This window comes from Anguilla anguilla, chromosome 13 (genome assembly GCF_013347855.1).
Source record: "Anguilla anguilla isolate fAngAng1 chromosome 13, fAngAng1.pri, whole genome shotgun sequence".
Taxonomy (NCBI): Eukaryota; Metazoa; Chordata; class Actinopteri; order Anguilliformes; family Anguillidae; genus Anguilla; species Anguilla anguilla.
Genome location: NC_049213.1, coordinates 7417605 through 7433651, shown reverse-complemented (window position 1 = coordinate 7433651; position 16047 = coordinate 7417605). Strand labels below are relative to the sequence as shown.

General features: G+C 45.2%; 1 protein-coding gene across 17 annotated transcripts in view; it reads left to right on the top strand.

Moving 5' to 3' along the window:
- Window positions 1-13879: 13879 nt before the first annotated feature.
- Window positions 13880-16047, top strand: part of ptprt (protein tyrosine phosphatase receptor type T) — a 297385-nt gene continuing 295217 nt past the window's right edge. For 15 of the 17 annotated variants that reach the window (XM_035389558.1, XM_035389555.1, XM_035389556.1 and 12 more), the window contains exon 1: window positions 13881-14252. In XM_035389558.1, the coding sequence (XP_035245449.1) occupies window positions 14177-14252 (76 nt within the window). In that variant the 5' untranslated portion in view covers window positions 13881-14176. Of the gene's footprint in view, window positions 14253-16047 lie in introns of all 17 variants that reach the window. The other 2 variants (XM_035389554.1, XM_035389544.1) reach the window with 1 other exon arrangement.

Genomic DNA, 16047 nt, shown 5'->3' with positions numbered 1-16047 from the left:
CAGGTTTATGGCATTAGTCGGAAGGTGATCTCAGTAGAGTGCAGTACACTGGACTCCCATAATAACAAGCCTAATTGAACCTAATCTCATGTGAGGCACCTGCAGTTAAATACACGGGACTTAGGGGGCATATTGAACAGTGTGGACGTCAAGGTGTTCGCAGGATGAGGAGCGAGGAAATAATATCACTGGAGTTGGAACATTAGTTCTCCTTAATTTGAAATTGTCAGCAGCCTTCTGCCTGTTTGACCAAAAATTCACAAATTTCAGATACTTTAAAACCTCCTGGCTTGTTGCGTGGTTGTTTTTAGTTTTCTATCCTTATTTATTATAACAAATATGACTTTCATATTGATTTTGTGACCCTGAATACCTTGGACAGTATCATGGTAACAGTTATATCAGTCTATTAAATCTGTTGTTTATTGAGCAAGAACAGTTATTATGATTATTATTTTTTTCGTCGTTGTTGTTACGAGTACTGCAAAGCATCATCTCACGGTAAATTTCTCCATTCTGTTTGTGTCACAAACAAGTCAATGAAAATAAATATATTTTAGCGAGTGCAGCGGGCGTACGGACAGGAAGGTGCTCTTCGCATATAAAATGTGGCAGCCGGTCGTGTTGGGCAGGAAGAGGGGGTGTGCGGCCCAAGCCCAGCGATTACCTGCCTTTAAGGTCTTTTAGAAAGCCCATTCCCACCTCCCCACATTTCTGTATTCCAACATTGCCATGTTTCCACATTACCACATTCCCGCATTCCCACATCTACACATTCCCATGTTCCTGCATTCCCACATTTCAACATTCCCACGTTTCCCACATTCCCACATTTCAACATTCCCACATTCCCGTATTCCCATATTTCCACATGCCCACCTTTCCACATTCCCATATTTCCACTTTCCCAGATTTCTGCATTCCCACATTCCCACATGTACAGGATGAACCCTGGTATTTAAAAAATCTCAGATCCTGCTCTGTTTGAGAAGATTATCAGTGACAGAAGATTTATCTTTTTTTTTTGTTTTTTGAGGAAAGAAATTCTCCTGAGGAGATGAACGTCTTACCCAGGAATATCCCGCTGGATGGATTGTGTTGTGCTTATTTCCAGGTTACAGGAGGTGCGCAGTACCTATAAAAAAAAACCTCATCTCTTTAAACTTCATTCTAAATTCCTGTTGGTTTTAACTGTATCTCATCCCCTTCATGGGCTGTGATGCTGTATTATATTAGACCTCAATAAAGAATACAGTTTTATCATTCACTTGATCTTACTGTTTCCTTTACTGTGCTATTATTTGGAAAGCGCTTTATGTGTGAAAAGTGCTTTATCAGTAAAAGTTTTTATTGTTATTGCTTTTATTATTGCAGCCGAGTGGGATGATGTTGTTTGACTCCTGTTCTTGGCGGTCGGGAGGGGGGGGGGGCGAGGCGGGGGGTCCGAGGGGGGGCCGGGGGGGAATATCCTGCCATTGCGTCCGCCAAGGTCCCTTTGGTACACAGAGCCGTCCACATGTATGATGGGGTCTTCATTTCTGCTAAAGCCGTGTGTGTGTGAGGGAGAAAGAGAGAGAGAGAGGGGGAGAGAGAGAGAGAGAAAGTGAGAGCGAGAGAGGGAGATAGAGAGTGAGAGAGACAGAGCAAAAGAGAGATGGACAGAGAGAGAGGGGGAGAGGGTCAGAGAGAGAGGGAGAGAGAGAAAGAGAGAGAGGGGCAGAGAGAAAGAGGGAGAGAGAGATGGAGGGAGGGAGGTAGGGATCGAGAGAGAAAGAGAGACAGAGTGAGAGAGAGGGAGAGAGAGAAAGAGTGAGAGTGAATGAGTGAGGGCCAGAAAGAATGAGAGCGCGAGAGAGAGGGAGACAGAGAGAGAGAGAGTACGCGAGTGAGAGGGGGAGAGTGAGAGAGAGAGACAGCGAGGATGCGGGCTTCACGCGGTGGGAAATAACTCATCTCACGCGGGGCTCAGAAAAGGACAGAAGGCCAGGCGGCGGACTCGAGATGCTAATATTAAAGGCATTAGTCATCCCATTAAAGCTCTCTGTGGGGGAAAGAGGCAGAGTCCGACTCTAAAGTGGTTAAAGGTTATTTAATTGAAAGGAAACTCTGAGCGGGCAGGAGGCCCCCCCCGTGCGCATCTTTCCACACCGATAGGGAGTTCATTTGGTCACGGCGAGCGAGTGGTTCATACAGTCCGAGCGTCGTCCTTTAATCAAATAAGAAGTCGCCAGAGCACGGCGTCAGGAGGATCCGGCGAGGGCTGAGAGACGGGCCAATGGCGGCCGGGCCTGGAACGGTTCTGAGCTTCGTCACGGGTCAAACGAAGCCACTCCCCGCCGAGGAAACGCGGGGCAGACGTGTTTTCGTTCGGCAGAGCACGCTCAATACGCAAGCGAGTTTCAATACAAAAAAAATCAAACGGGAATCTGCGAGCAATTTTCCATTTTCTCCCATAAGTCCTTGCAGTGCTGTTCCGTGTAGATGTGTGGTGAGGGTGGGGTCAGTGAAAAGAGCCACCAGGGCCCAGCCAAGCTGCGTTTAACTGGATTAAAATAGATGTATTAAGTGTGTCATCACATTTCTAAATTGTGTGCTCAAAAACAGTTGAACTAGGACTTACACCACACATCGTCTGACCCCTATGTTAGAGTGCTGATATTGGGGTCGAATGCATCATACCGCTTGTCTTTTCACTTTCATCATTTTATTCTGCATTAACTTTATTAAAATAATAGATAGTTCACTCACCATACACTTTCCGGGTGCTTGGATTCCCAAAGCGCGGAGGTGATTGGCTGAATCGTTTGTGTGCTTGATTAAATAAATTTAGGGAACTACTTTGTGGCCTACCCCGCAGCTTACGATGCGGTCTAATATGAAGGTAGAAGGCTTGACTAGCACCTACGCGTGTCTAAAGAGTGCACAGCTACAAATGCATCTGCTCTAATCCTGGAGGGCTGCCGTGTCTGCTGGTTTTTTATGTGTTTCTGCACAAGAGTGTGTAATTTAAGCCATTGGTTGGCTAAAGAGTCCGCGCACCTTGTTTCCAAGGCCTCAATTGTCTGGTGGCTAAAAGAAAGAAAAAAAAAACCCAGCAAAGACTGTGGTGCTCCAAGACCGGAGTTTGAGACCTCCGTGCAAAAATCATGGATAACAATCACAGCTACCGTAAGCATTCAAATTCAAATAAAACAGTTCAGGTGAAAATGTTTTTTTTTTATTATACGCTTATCCTCCACATGATATTGTGCTTATCTGTCCAAAAAGCTCCAGCTTGCAGGTGTTCCAGTGCAGAGGGCTGAGACTACATTCTGCGAGTTCACACGAGTGCAATAAGGACAAAATGTACTCCGGCAAAGTTGATTCAACGCAGGCTTTTCGGCACAGCTGGTTATTGCAGCTCCATCCTCTGGGAAAGAGGCGGGGAAGAAGTCTCAATCTTACAGGAAACTTTCAAGTGCCTCCGAAGAACTGGAGATTATACGACGCGCATTTTATAGGATTCGTGATAGTTGCATCGCAGGGCTCACGCAAAGAGACGTGAGGTTGTTCCACTGAAACAACAAATCGTAACTATATGCTTTTCACCTCCTCAGCAGAGGCAACATCTTTTAAAGCACATGACGAAGTGAAATTATCTTGCACCCGCGTTCTTGCTGTGGTGGCAACCTTGACGAGCAGCAGTGAGCAGAGCCTGTAGCCCCGTTCAGCCTTTGAAAAGCAGGGTTTTTGGAAAAAAAAAAAAAATTTCCTTCTCAAAATTCTAAATCAGTGTTCTAGAACTCCATTGTTTTCTATTGTCAGTAGTGATTGTGACATCATCATTGGAATGTTCGGTTAAGAACATTCTAGCCCCATTTGTGACTCCCACCTTCAAGGGTTAAAGGCTGACATGGGGGTCCTTGTCTGAGTACCGCCGTGAACCGCTCTCACCCGGGACTCCGATCGGAGTCATTTCCCTCGGGACGACCTCGTGCAGTTACCGCGGCCCTCGCCGAACCCCGCCGAACCCCCTCTCCCGTACCCCAACGGCGAAACGCGCCGCCGATGCTTCTGCTTCGAGAAAAGGCGAAAACGAAACGACGAAAAAGCCCGCCGGCCCGCGGGCAGACAATCGGCCCGACGCGGATTCTTTACGAAAAGCCGATAGCCGGGAAGGGATTAGGCGAACCCTGAAGCCTGAAACAGTGGCCACGCTGCGCGCGCGTGTGTATGGCCAGCTCTAACACCCAGGGCTCCTAAGCATTGGCAGGTGAGTAAAACGGGCCTTGCACCTTTCACTGCTGATTTCCGTGGTGCTGTGCGTCTCCCTGCTAGCACCTTGGATGTGGAGGTGCTTTAGTCATATCGCAGCCCGGCGGGAATCAAACGCGACGGAAGGAATAGCGGCAGCGCGTCTGTTTAAGGGCTGACTGCGGGAAGGCCGCGGGGTGCCGTCGTTCTCGTCTCCGGCGACGCGCAACCGTCGCCTCGGCGCTTTTGCGCGCGAGAGAGCCTCGGGCTGTCAGCGTGTCTGTCGGGGGGAGGGGGGGGGGGGAGAGCGTCGCCGCCGGTTACGCGGCAGGAGGGGGAATCTGAGAAAGGAGCGGAGAGCTATGTTTGCGGCGCATTTAGCGCCCGGGCGCTCTTCCTTTCCTGAGTAATGACTACGAGGGACTCGCCTCTTTTTCGGAAAAAGGAGCACGGAACCGTTTCCTGATGTCTTGCCACCTGAGGGGAAGGTGATTCTTGTGCGCTCCTATTTGCATTGAAATAACCGCTCAGGGCCCTGCAGTACGCTATAAGTGTAAACTATTACTGAGCCATCAGAAGCAGGCCTGAAATGGACTCTCTCTCTCTCTCTCTCTCCCTCTCTCTCTCAAACACATTCACCTTCTCGCTCGCTCTCATTCCCATTCAGGAGGCTCAATTTGCCGGAAATGCATTCAGAATGGCGGTAAATGTGGACTGTGGAATTAGACGCGCCGCAGAACTCGCACGGGCTCTCCTCATCAGAGGGAAACCGCGTGGGGCAGCAGAACCGGCGCAGTCCTGCGGTTTAGACCCGCGTTTCGCTCTTCTGCTACACACTCAGCAGTCAGCCCGCGGTGCGACTCAGAACGCCGGTGCGCTAATGTTTGAATTAGCTGTCCTGCGCTCTTCTATTCTAACGCAGATTTTCTATTTTCACGCCTCTTATATGTATTTATATTTGAACACATATTCTGACTTTTCATTTTAAAAATGCTCTACTTGGTCAGGATAAGAGTTAATGATTTTGAGAGTAGTATCGTATTTGTGGTATCATTTTGTGTGCTTTCTGTTAATGCGCATAATCTGTTTTAAACTGGTGTGTGTTTATATTTTAAAATCGGTGGTGATCACTTGCGCTTTGTGGGAGTGGGTGGTGTTAATGTGTTAGTGCGGCACGGAGACGGTGTGCTTTGTGTTAATGGTGTTACTAAGTTAGTCAGCTTCATTGCAACCTGACTGAGGGGGTATCCTCATGACTAAGCTATTAGGCCTTTGTTGATTTAAATTTCCTAATGCTCTCAGGGATGATTTTAGTGTTTTCGTACAGAGATCACCAGTAAGGCTGTAACTCTGCTCCGCCTGCACCATTTGGTGTTTTCCCCACATACTGAGTCATATGCCGTAGAAAGTTTCAGCTCAACTGTACTTGCGAAGTGTCTATTGGATGTTTTTTTCTTTGCACTGGTTTTTTTGAAAGTGGTCATGGCCGTGTCATAGCTCACATGGTGATTGCTGAACTAAGATGGGTGTGCTCTAGGGTGGTGTTTCCTAGATACGAAATTGGAACCTCTTTTCCTGATATCTGTACTTTTTTTTGGAAGATCAATATTTTTGCTTGTTTTTTTTATTTACTGTCAGGGCCCAGTTCTGACAATAATGCTCCAGCAGAGCCTACCTTTTGCTGTAAACCGTGTTCAGGGTGCGACTGCAGAACCATACAGACTAACAATAACTTAACCCCAGCCAACATAAAACTTTTGAAGAACAATGAAAAGAGAACATTGAGAGATGACACTCAATTAATACTAATATGGCAGTAGCCCCTTATGTTTACATGAAAAAGACAACAAAGATGCATGATCCACTAATAAAAATGTAAGAACATTCTGAATGTCTGTGTTAAAAACACACTCACACACATGCACAGACACACACATGCACAGGTACACATGTGCACACAGACACAAGTACACATGCACACACGGACACATGTAAACTAACACATACATACTCTCTCATGCACAGATATACTCTCACACACAAAGAAATATGCAGCCATATATAAACATAAACACACGCATGCAATCGCTCTCTCTGTCTCTCTCTCTCTTTCTCACACGCAAAGGCAAACATGTCCTACATGTCTAGATAACTTACTGAAACTACAGCAGTTCTTGTAAACTGGTCGAGGAAAATAAATCTTTCGGTGGACATCTTGCCTCTTGTCTTTTCTAATTGGATATGCATGGTGGGTGCCTGTTGTTTTAAACTGATACCACACTGTATCAGGTTAACACAACTGCCTCAACAGTTATTGGGATTTAATATAGTATAATACAGTTTCACCCTGAGCTAATATATGCAGGTAATATTTTTAACTATTTTATCCTAAATCTCAGAGATATGTTATTCTTTTAGAGTTACATTCCCAATTCCACCAGGACCACAGCTCTTTTTACATTTGGGAAACCAGATCTTTTGAATGTCAAAGCAAATATTTGCATTTTTGTTGGTGTAAGGATTTGAATACTTCAACTATTAGGAATAAAAGGTATTTGACAAAAATTAAGTTGCTGTTTTGGGTCCAGGTCTAGCTGGGTGTAACAGATGCAGCTTTGAAGGATTCTGCTGGATGGACTGACTGATTGACTGACTGACTGACTGACTGACTGAGTGAAAGAGCAGAACCACACAGCCCCATTTTAACAGTGTATGTGTGCAGACACCTGAACAACAATTCCACAGATTTTTCAGTTTTTTCTTTTGTTTTTCTTAGGTATAGAAATACATTTTTCATACTCCTGTTTTAATCTCACCTAAGGGGTTTGATTCTCACAATCATACCCCTAGCAGTTTAGTTAGAAGGTGTTAGCCGATACGTTTTTCAAGAAGTTCTTTGCTTTCATTGTTATTTTGCACCACAAATCATTTTTGGCAAGAGAACAATAACGCTTCTTTTGTGTGTGTACAGAGATCTCACCCCACGGCCTACGATGTGAAATCCGTACCAACACAATCACCCCTCTGCTCACTTCTCAGCCCAAGACTACTTAAATAATGGGGGTTGGATCTGGATACCTTCTTTAATATTTAACTAAGGGCAGTGGCCAGAAAATTTCTTTAATATTTAACTAAGGAAAATTGGAAACACCAACATGAAGTCCTATAATAGGGTCACCAGAAGAGAGTGTATAGAATGTTCCGGCGTGTGGAATTCTGCAGGTGGAATGCAGAAGCTCCCTCATGCTTTGTTGACGTACATGGAAAATTCCTTCTCAGAAGGCATTCCAGAATCTCCCATAATCGGACCTGGTGACTGGGAAGTCCATGGCATTTGTATCACATCGGCAAACATACGTGGTCTGCGGATAAGATTTGTGATCAAGTAAAGTGCCTCTTTTCGGCGGGAAAGAAATGCTACAGTATCCTCCAAAGATACGGAAATTATATACGGAGTTCTGCTCTGTGGAGACCTGCTCTGTGGAGTTCTGCTCTGTGGACTCCAGCTCTGTGGACTCCTGCTCTGTGGAGTTCTGCTCTGTGGAGTTCTGCTCTGTGGAGTTCTGCTCTGTGGAGTCCTGCTCTGTGGAGTTCTGCTCTGTGGAGTTCTGCTCTGTGGAGTTCTGCTCTGTGGACTTCTGCTCTGTGGAGTTCTGCTCTGTGGACTCCTGCTCTGTGGACTCCTGCTCTGTGGAGTCCTGCTCTGTGGAGTTCTGCTCTGTGGACTCCTGCTCTGTGGAGTTCTGCTCTGTGGAGTTCTGCTCTGTGGAGTTCTGCTCTGTGGAGTTCTGCTCTGTGGAGTTCTGCTCTGTGGACTCCTGCTCTGTGGAGTTCTGCTCTGTGGACTCCTGCTCTGTGGAGTTCTGCTCTGTGGACTCCTGCTCTGTGGAGTTCTGCTCTGTGGAGTTCTGCTCTGTGGACTCCTGCTCTGTGGAGTTCTGCTCTGTGGAGTCCTGCTCTGTGGAGTTCTGCTCTGTGGACTCCTGCTCTGTGGAGTTCTGCTCTGTGGAGTTCTGCTCTGTGGACTCCTGCTCTGTGGACTCCTGCTCTGTGGAGTTCTGCTCTGTGGACTCCTGCTCTGTGGATCCTGCTCTGTGGAGTCCTGCTCTGAGGAGTTCTGCTCCTGCTCTGTGGACTCCTGCTCTGTGGAGTTCTGCTCTGTGGAGTTCTGCTCTGTGGACTCCTGCTCTGTGGAGTTCTGCTCTGTGGAGTTCTGCTCTGTGGAGTTCTGCTCTGTGGAGTTCTGCTCTGTGGACTCCTGCTCTGTGGAGTTCTGCTCTGTGGAGTTCTGCTCTGTGGAGTTCTGCTCTGTGGAGTTCTGTTCTGTGGACTCCTGCTCTGTGGAGTCCTGCTCTGTGGAGTTCTGCTCTGTGGACTCCTGCTCTGTGGAAACCTGCTCTGTGGACTCCTGCTCTGTGGAGGCCTGCTCTGTGGAGTTCTGCTCTGTGGACTCCTGCTCTGTGGAGGCCTGCTCTGTGGAGTTCTGCTCTGTGGACTCCTGCTCTGTGGAGTTCTGCTCTGTGGAGTTCTGCTCTGTGGAGTTCTGCTCTGTGGACTCCTGCTCTGTGGAGTCCTGCTCTGTGGAGTTCTGCTCTGTGGACTCCTGCTCTGTGGAGTTCTGCTCTGTGGACTCCTGCTCTGTGGAGTTCTGCTCTGTGGAGTCCTGCTCTGTGGAGTTCTGCTCTGTGGACTCCTGCTCTGTGGAGTCCTGCTCTGTGGAGTTCTGCTCTGTGGAGTTCTGCTCTGTGGAGTTCTGCTCTGTGGACTCCTGCTCTGTGGAGTTCTGCTCTGTGGAGTCCTGCTCTGTGGAGTTCTGCTCTGTGGACTCCTGCTCTGTGGACTCCTGCTCTGTGGAGTTCTGCTCTGTGGAGTTCTGCTCTGTGGAGTTCTGCTCTGTGGACTCCTGCTCTGTGGAGTTCTGCTCTGTGGACTCCTGCTCTGTGGAGTTCTGCTCTGTGGAGTTCTGCTCTGTGGACTCCTGCTCTGTGGAGTTCTGCTCTGTGGACCCCTGCTCTGTGGAGTCCTGCTCTGTGGAGTTCTGCTCTGTGGACTCCTGCTCTGTGGAGTTCTGCTCTGTGGACTCCTGCTCTGTGGAGGCCTGCTCTGTGGAGTTCTGCTCTGTGGACTCCTGCTCTGAGGAGTTCTGCTCCTGCTCTGTGGAGTCCTGCTCTGTGGAGTTCTGCTCTGTGGAGTTCTGCTCTGTGGACTCCTGCTCTGTGGAGTTCTGCTCTGTGGAGTTCTGCTCTGTGGACTCCTGCTCTGTGGAGTTCTGCTCTGTGGACTCCTGCTCTGTGGAGTCCTGCTCTGAGGAGTTCTGCTCCTGCTCTGTGGAGTTCTGCTCTGTGGAGTTCTGCTCTGTGGACTCCTGCTCTGTGGAGTTCTGCTCTGTGGAGTCCTGCTCTGTGGAGTCCTGCCAGCCTGCCCCTGATTAAACTGCCCCTGGTCATGCCCTAGATTTGCAGCCAATCGATTTTGGAGTTACTCGCCTGTTTAGCCTCACACCTCAAGCTAATGCCGGGGGTCTCGGCCCCCTCTGAGTCACACCTTGCTGGGCTGATCTATTGCTGCAGCTCTGAATAATTAACAGCACTGTGTATGTGCGTGTTTCTGTAATATACAGTGCCTTGGTGTATGTGCGTGTTGTTGTAATATGCCGGAACCCCATTGAGACTGGGCCGTTCGCTATTTGAATGAGTTTTTACTCTGATGAATGAAATTTACAGCCGTAGAGAGAGAAATTGCAATCCTCAGAACCACAAAAAATTAAAATTAAAAAAAGGAATTAAAGCGGAATGAAAGTAGAGGAAGCCATCGCACGGGCTCGCCCGAAAACACGAGAACAGGCAATAAAGAAGCATCTTTCAGCTTTAATGATGCATCGATTTTTACATCACTAAATAATGGAATCATAAATTACCAGTCCCCGTAAAACACAGTAACCTGAATTTGTGCTCTGAAGGTACTCTTGGGTATACAGGCACAGTGAAAATGTGAGAGGAATGTACTCAAGGCCTCGCAAAAGAAAGATCTCTCCTGCGCAGTGTATAGATTATTACATGGGTTCGGCTGTTTTGTTAGATTTACAGTGAAATTAACATACCCTCGCTCTTCAAAATAAAACCCAGACAAATAAATTATTTGTGGATATTGGCTGTGAAATGATATAATCAAGAGAGATCAGTTCTGAGTGATCCAACAGCCTTGCTTTGTAGACACTCCTTTTGACGACCTGTAAAAGACACACAGATTCAAAAGTATCAGAGTAGTACATGGATCAAGGAAGCAAGACATGATTTTTGTATTGTGGCCATTTTTTATTTCAGACAGTGCTCTCCTGGTACAGAGTGAGAAATCACAGACTCACAATCTGGGCTGTGCTCAGAGGCCCAGAAAGTTCAGAGGCTACTTCATTTGTCAGCTGCTCAAACCGTAATTACAGTATGTTTCAACACTGTGGCTACTGTCTCTGGGCAGCTACTGGAACCAGTGACACCTAAGGCTCTTCCAGATATGACATTGTTTTTTTAAAACTCCTTGCTTACTTATATCAGTGAAGGTGTACATTTTCACCTGGTTCAAACATTCTTAAAATGAAAACATACAGCATGTGCAGTCAGGCACACAGTAAAAAATTAAGTGATTCGATATGGCAGCATTAATGCGTTCTGAAAACCTTAAAAGAGGGATTCAAATGTGTTAAATGGAGTCAGTCAGGATTCTGCTTTTTAGCTTATAATGCAGTATGACTGGTGATGATGCTTGTACTGTATATAGTGCTTATGATGCCTTATGACTGGTTATGGCAGTTGTGCGTAGTGCAGTACCTTGTCCTGCATCCCACATAGAATCTGGACTATGCAAACTGTGGCCTGGAATCCCATGAAGTGATACACAATTGGCCGTAGCATAGCAACACCAACCTTAGCAACCTGAGGCGTCTAACCTATAGAGCTCAGCCAAATTGTGGGCAGCACCTTTGCCGGCCAAGGCACTCTAAGTACCTGCCTCTCGCTTCTCCGCGGGAAAATGCCAACTGCCAGGAGAAAATGCAACTGCAAAAGCACTTTCCTTTAAAAACACACCATTTAGGTAAATCATCTTAATTTGCATATCTCGCACAGTGTTGTGTGGCTGCAATTTACATATTATCCAGCATGCACCGCTGGAGATTTGTTTTTGTGTTTTTAACATAATAAATATTACTGAAGTCTCTCTTTCTCACTCTCTCTCTCTTTCTCTCCCCCTCTCTCTCTCTCTCTCTCTCTCTCTCTCTTTCTTTCCCTCCCTCTCTCTCTTTCTCTCTCTCTACCTCAGAATGAACGTATGAACATGCGTGCACACGCGTTTTTGTTTGGGAGTTAATTACTAATTGAATTCTATTCTCACTTACTACACCCTTCACGGTCCCACCACGAGGTCCTCCCCATTAGAGGGAAGGTAGCCGCACAGTAATTAAGAGCCCACTGTGTCCTGCCACTGTGTGCCGTTAGCCATAACTAAGGACCCTGCATGCTGTAATCACCACTGCACTTTACCTGTGTATTATTGCTGCTGTTGCTTTATGTAATGTATGTGGTGGTTCATGCCACTTTAGCATTGCATATTTCACTGGATATTAGTGTCTGCCAAATAAAATGCTACCGTTCACTTTTAACTTGGCACTCTTGCGGCGCAGCTAGGCATTGCCTGTAGCTATGGTGGCACAGCTTGGCATTGCCTGTAGCTATGGTGGCACAGCTTGGCATTGCCTGTAGCTATGGTGGCACAGCTTGGCATTGGCTGTAGCTATGGTGGCACAGCTTGGCATTGGCTGTAGCTATGGTGACACCAGGAAGGGTGTGGCCGAGCGCGGAGGATTCCTCGGTGTTCTTTCGGCCACCTGGGAGAGCTGCAGGACCATGGATAGCGTCGGCCCCAGGGCGGTAGCTGGGGGCTCAATCTACGCAGCATCCGCCTGGTGCCTAGCTGATGGATTATACTGAGGCCTAATCCTACACCCTGGGGAGGACACGGCCATCGCCACACGGTCCCCACCCGCTGCTTATTTTCAGAATTTTCTTTGCTTTTCCCGACTCAAGGAGCAAATGAAAGATGGAAACCCGCAACCATCTCAGTGCGTCTCGTCCTTTCAGCACCGGACACGGTGACCACCCCCGATGCTGTGCCACACTATGAATTACTTCCGCCCAGCTGTGATTCAAACCTGCAAGCTACAAATGACAAGGCCAGGTTCTAAGGTGACAAATCGTGTTATACCGCACTCCCTTCAATATAGTCGTCTTAGTACTCTTTCTTCTATACCCACTAGGGTGTTAAATCCCATGAATCAATCACCAGGCAATACGTAACTTCTTAATAGGAAGAGCTGTGTGTGGTTGCACCGTTCGCAATAATATGAAAATGGCAGAATATTCTTTAACTATTTTTTACGCATGTTGAAACCACTTAAGAAAAAAACGTGAAAAGTTATTTAATCAACCGAAACACAAGGCTCTGAGTGTGGCGTGGTAATTCGCTGTGATATATGGGCGTAACCTCTTCCGCCAATATAGGTTCCAGGGCAAATATTGCAATCTGTCAGCGAAGAGAAGAGGCCTTACAAAAGGAATTGATCACGAAGCTGTCTCTATGGCCGCCACTCGTATTGTGGACTGTTGACGGAATCACAGCTATAACAATCAGAAGTTGAGTATTTTCAGTGAACTTACGCACATATAGCGATCTATATCCATAACATTGGTTATCCTATCGTTCCCATGTGAAATTATGTTTTGGCAGCCTGTACAAAATACTAACAGCAAATGCCGATAATCAGCATACTGTTCACAACAGCAATTCTACACCTGCACGGTAAAATGTTCAGTGTTAACTCTGCACTTGTAGTAGAGCACATTAATGCACTCTTCGAGTTGAATTAACACTGAAAACTTTACTGTGTTTTATTACTACTACTATTGCTACTACGACTACTACTGCTAACAACAACATCAATAATAATAATCACAATGATGATGATGATGATAATAATAATAATAATAATAATAATAATAATAATGCAATGCGACACATTCCAAATTGCGTAGAGGGGTATTCTGATTTAACAGATATGCAGTTGTGCGCATTTGACTTAATAACTACATGTAAACATTCCAACATTTTATAAATCCGCTCGCGTATTCATTCCTTCTCCAAGTGCTTCGTCTCAATTTACACAGTACTTGACACGATGATCAAGAAAAATTAGGTAAAATATTTTTTTATATTTAGTCGGCCAACCTAATCTTTCTTATCAAATATTAAAAACAGAAAATCAATATGACAAACGACTGGAGACAAAATGAAGAGAAAATGATCCGCTGCTTGAATTAATAGTCAGGCCAATGTTTGTTTGAGTCCTATTTATTTATTTATTTATTTATTTTATTTTATTTTATTTTTTAAACTTATTTATTTAGACGCGTACATTCTTTCGTCTCTCCTCACGTGCACCCTTTAGGCTTAGGTTAAATTTTGGGTGGCTGGAGAGACTGTAATTTGCGCAATTTCGTAAGCAGTTGCGCTCTGTTCAGCGCAGAATCCGTCCGGTCTAGATCCGACCTGGGCCTCAGCCGCAGTCGCGGAGAATCTCTGCACACATATCACAGCTCGACTGTGGACTATAAACGAGAGAGACAGCGAGACGGAGGCACTGAGAGCGCGCCAGAACAGGCAGGTGCAAGGACCCGGGGGACAGCCGCATTCGGTATATTCTCTCTCGCTCTCTTCGCCTCTCTCCCTCTCCATCAGTTACTGCTACTCAATTGAAGCCAAACAATCAGATCAGGATAGCTGTCGGCTGCCTTTAAATACTCATACACCGCAATACCAAATGCGCGGATACTTCCAGAATATACAAACAGCGAGTCTACGGACAGGCGGCGGGCATGTGAAATAGACCGTAAGAATGGATAGAAGGACCTACGCCGTAATTGTGTTACTGTTTCAGCTTCTGGACTTAATACGTGGACAGTTTTTTCCAGGTAAGTTTTCAGTTTACTCACTTTCCGTCACAATTTAAACTTTTCGTTCTCCGTGGCCATTTGAGTTACTGTCACTTGAGCTGGAGATTTAGCCTAAATGCTGATGTGGTTTGGTTAAATTATGTAGAGTTTATGAGTTTATGCGTGATCCAAAACTTCAGCTAGTTCATTTTTGTACGGCGTATCACTTAAACCGCCCGCTGTCCCTCAGACCTACGCCGACACAATCAAACAGAAAAAAATTACTTTACTGTCTGAATAATTATTAAATGACACAGAAAGCCCGTGGATATTTGCCGTTGAGTTTGAGTGGTTACTGCTTTAAGAAAAAGCCAACGTTGTGCCAATGGCTTATATTACTGTTAGAACAGCCTGGTTATATGCTTTTAGTAGGCATGCGGTTAATGTGGTGCCGCAATTCACAGAAATGCGGCCAACATTTTGCTGGACATTTACAAAGACTATTTAACTGTAACGTGTGTGTCAAAAAGTGACTCTGATACATGTAAACGGTTTTACAGTTTTCAATTTATTTCTTGCATAAATGGACCTGCGTGTGTCTCTGAAGTAGAGATAATTCCCTTTTTTTAAGCCAACCCAATGGAAAGTTTTTAGAGAAGAGGCAAGCTATTAATTTTTCAAACAATCACTGAGCTGATTTCTGAATTCCGATGCTCGATGTTTAGATAATTTTGGAAATAGCGTTGAAGACGCATTTAAATGCGTGTTCATTCCCGGCGATATTCCACATGATGTTTTAACTGTAAATAATATTATTTAATTTGGCAATACCAATTATAAATACGGACATTGATTTACTAATTGAGTCGCTGTTTTCAGTAAGACAGACAATTCGGAAAAGAGATAGAACTTTTAGACTACCAATTGTATTGTTCATGTATGTATAACGGACTAGCTTATATAAAAGCTTTTGCATTTTTTTTGTTTGTTTTTGGAAAAAAGAAAACGTCGTTTTTCCTCTGAATTAACTTTTCACGGTTGAATTTTAGTAACATCATCAGTATAACTCTTCTCCCGTATGCCGTAATGTTCAGTCCGTACGCGGATATTCGCGCAGAGGCAGTGTAGCAGTTATAGGTACTGATTCTTTCCGCCAGTAGGTGGTACTCTGGGTACGCTCATTCATTTTCAGAAAGGCATTCCAAAGGTACATCACTGTTTTGTCTTTTGACAACCCAGCGTGTTTCCTAAGAAAGTGCGCGCCTATGAAAGTGTTTATTATTTAAAACGGGTAACAAGGAATATAATCGAGTTTGGAAGATGTCAATATTTTAGTTAATACTTCTAGCACATGTTGGCCATTATTAATCACAAATAATCACATTTTGCGTTATTTTTGGGACCTTATTTAGGCAATTCAGTGTATACGAAGAATAAATGAATAAATATACATTTAAAGTCAGATCAATTCAGCGTCTGATAGCTACAGGCTAAGAAAGCATGTCTCAATACCAGTTCAATTTCATTGCTTTGGAAACTTTCATTGTTACAATATTAGGTTATATTTGCTTTTTAAAAAATCTTATCGTTTGTGCATTAATGCTCAAACACTAAAATATACGGCTATAGTGTTTACAGATGATTTATATTACAGTTTGAACAGTTTACAGTAACAAATGACGAAAATTGATTTGCTGCTGCGGGCTTGGCATGTTCTTCATCAATCAATAATGTGCGCCACAGCAGACTACAGTGAATGGACAACTATCTATTGAAGCAATTAATTGGCATTTATATAACGCTGTAAATGCGTGTGGATTTGTCAATACTCTCT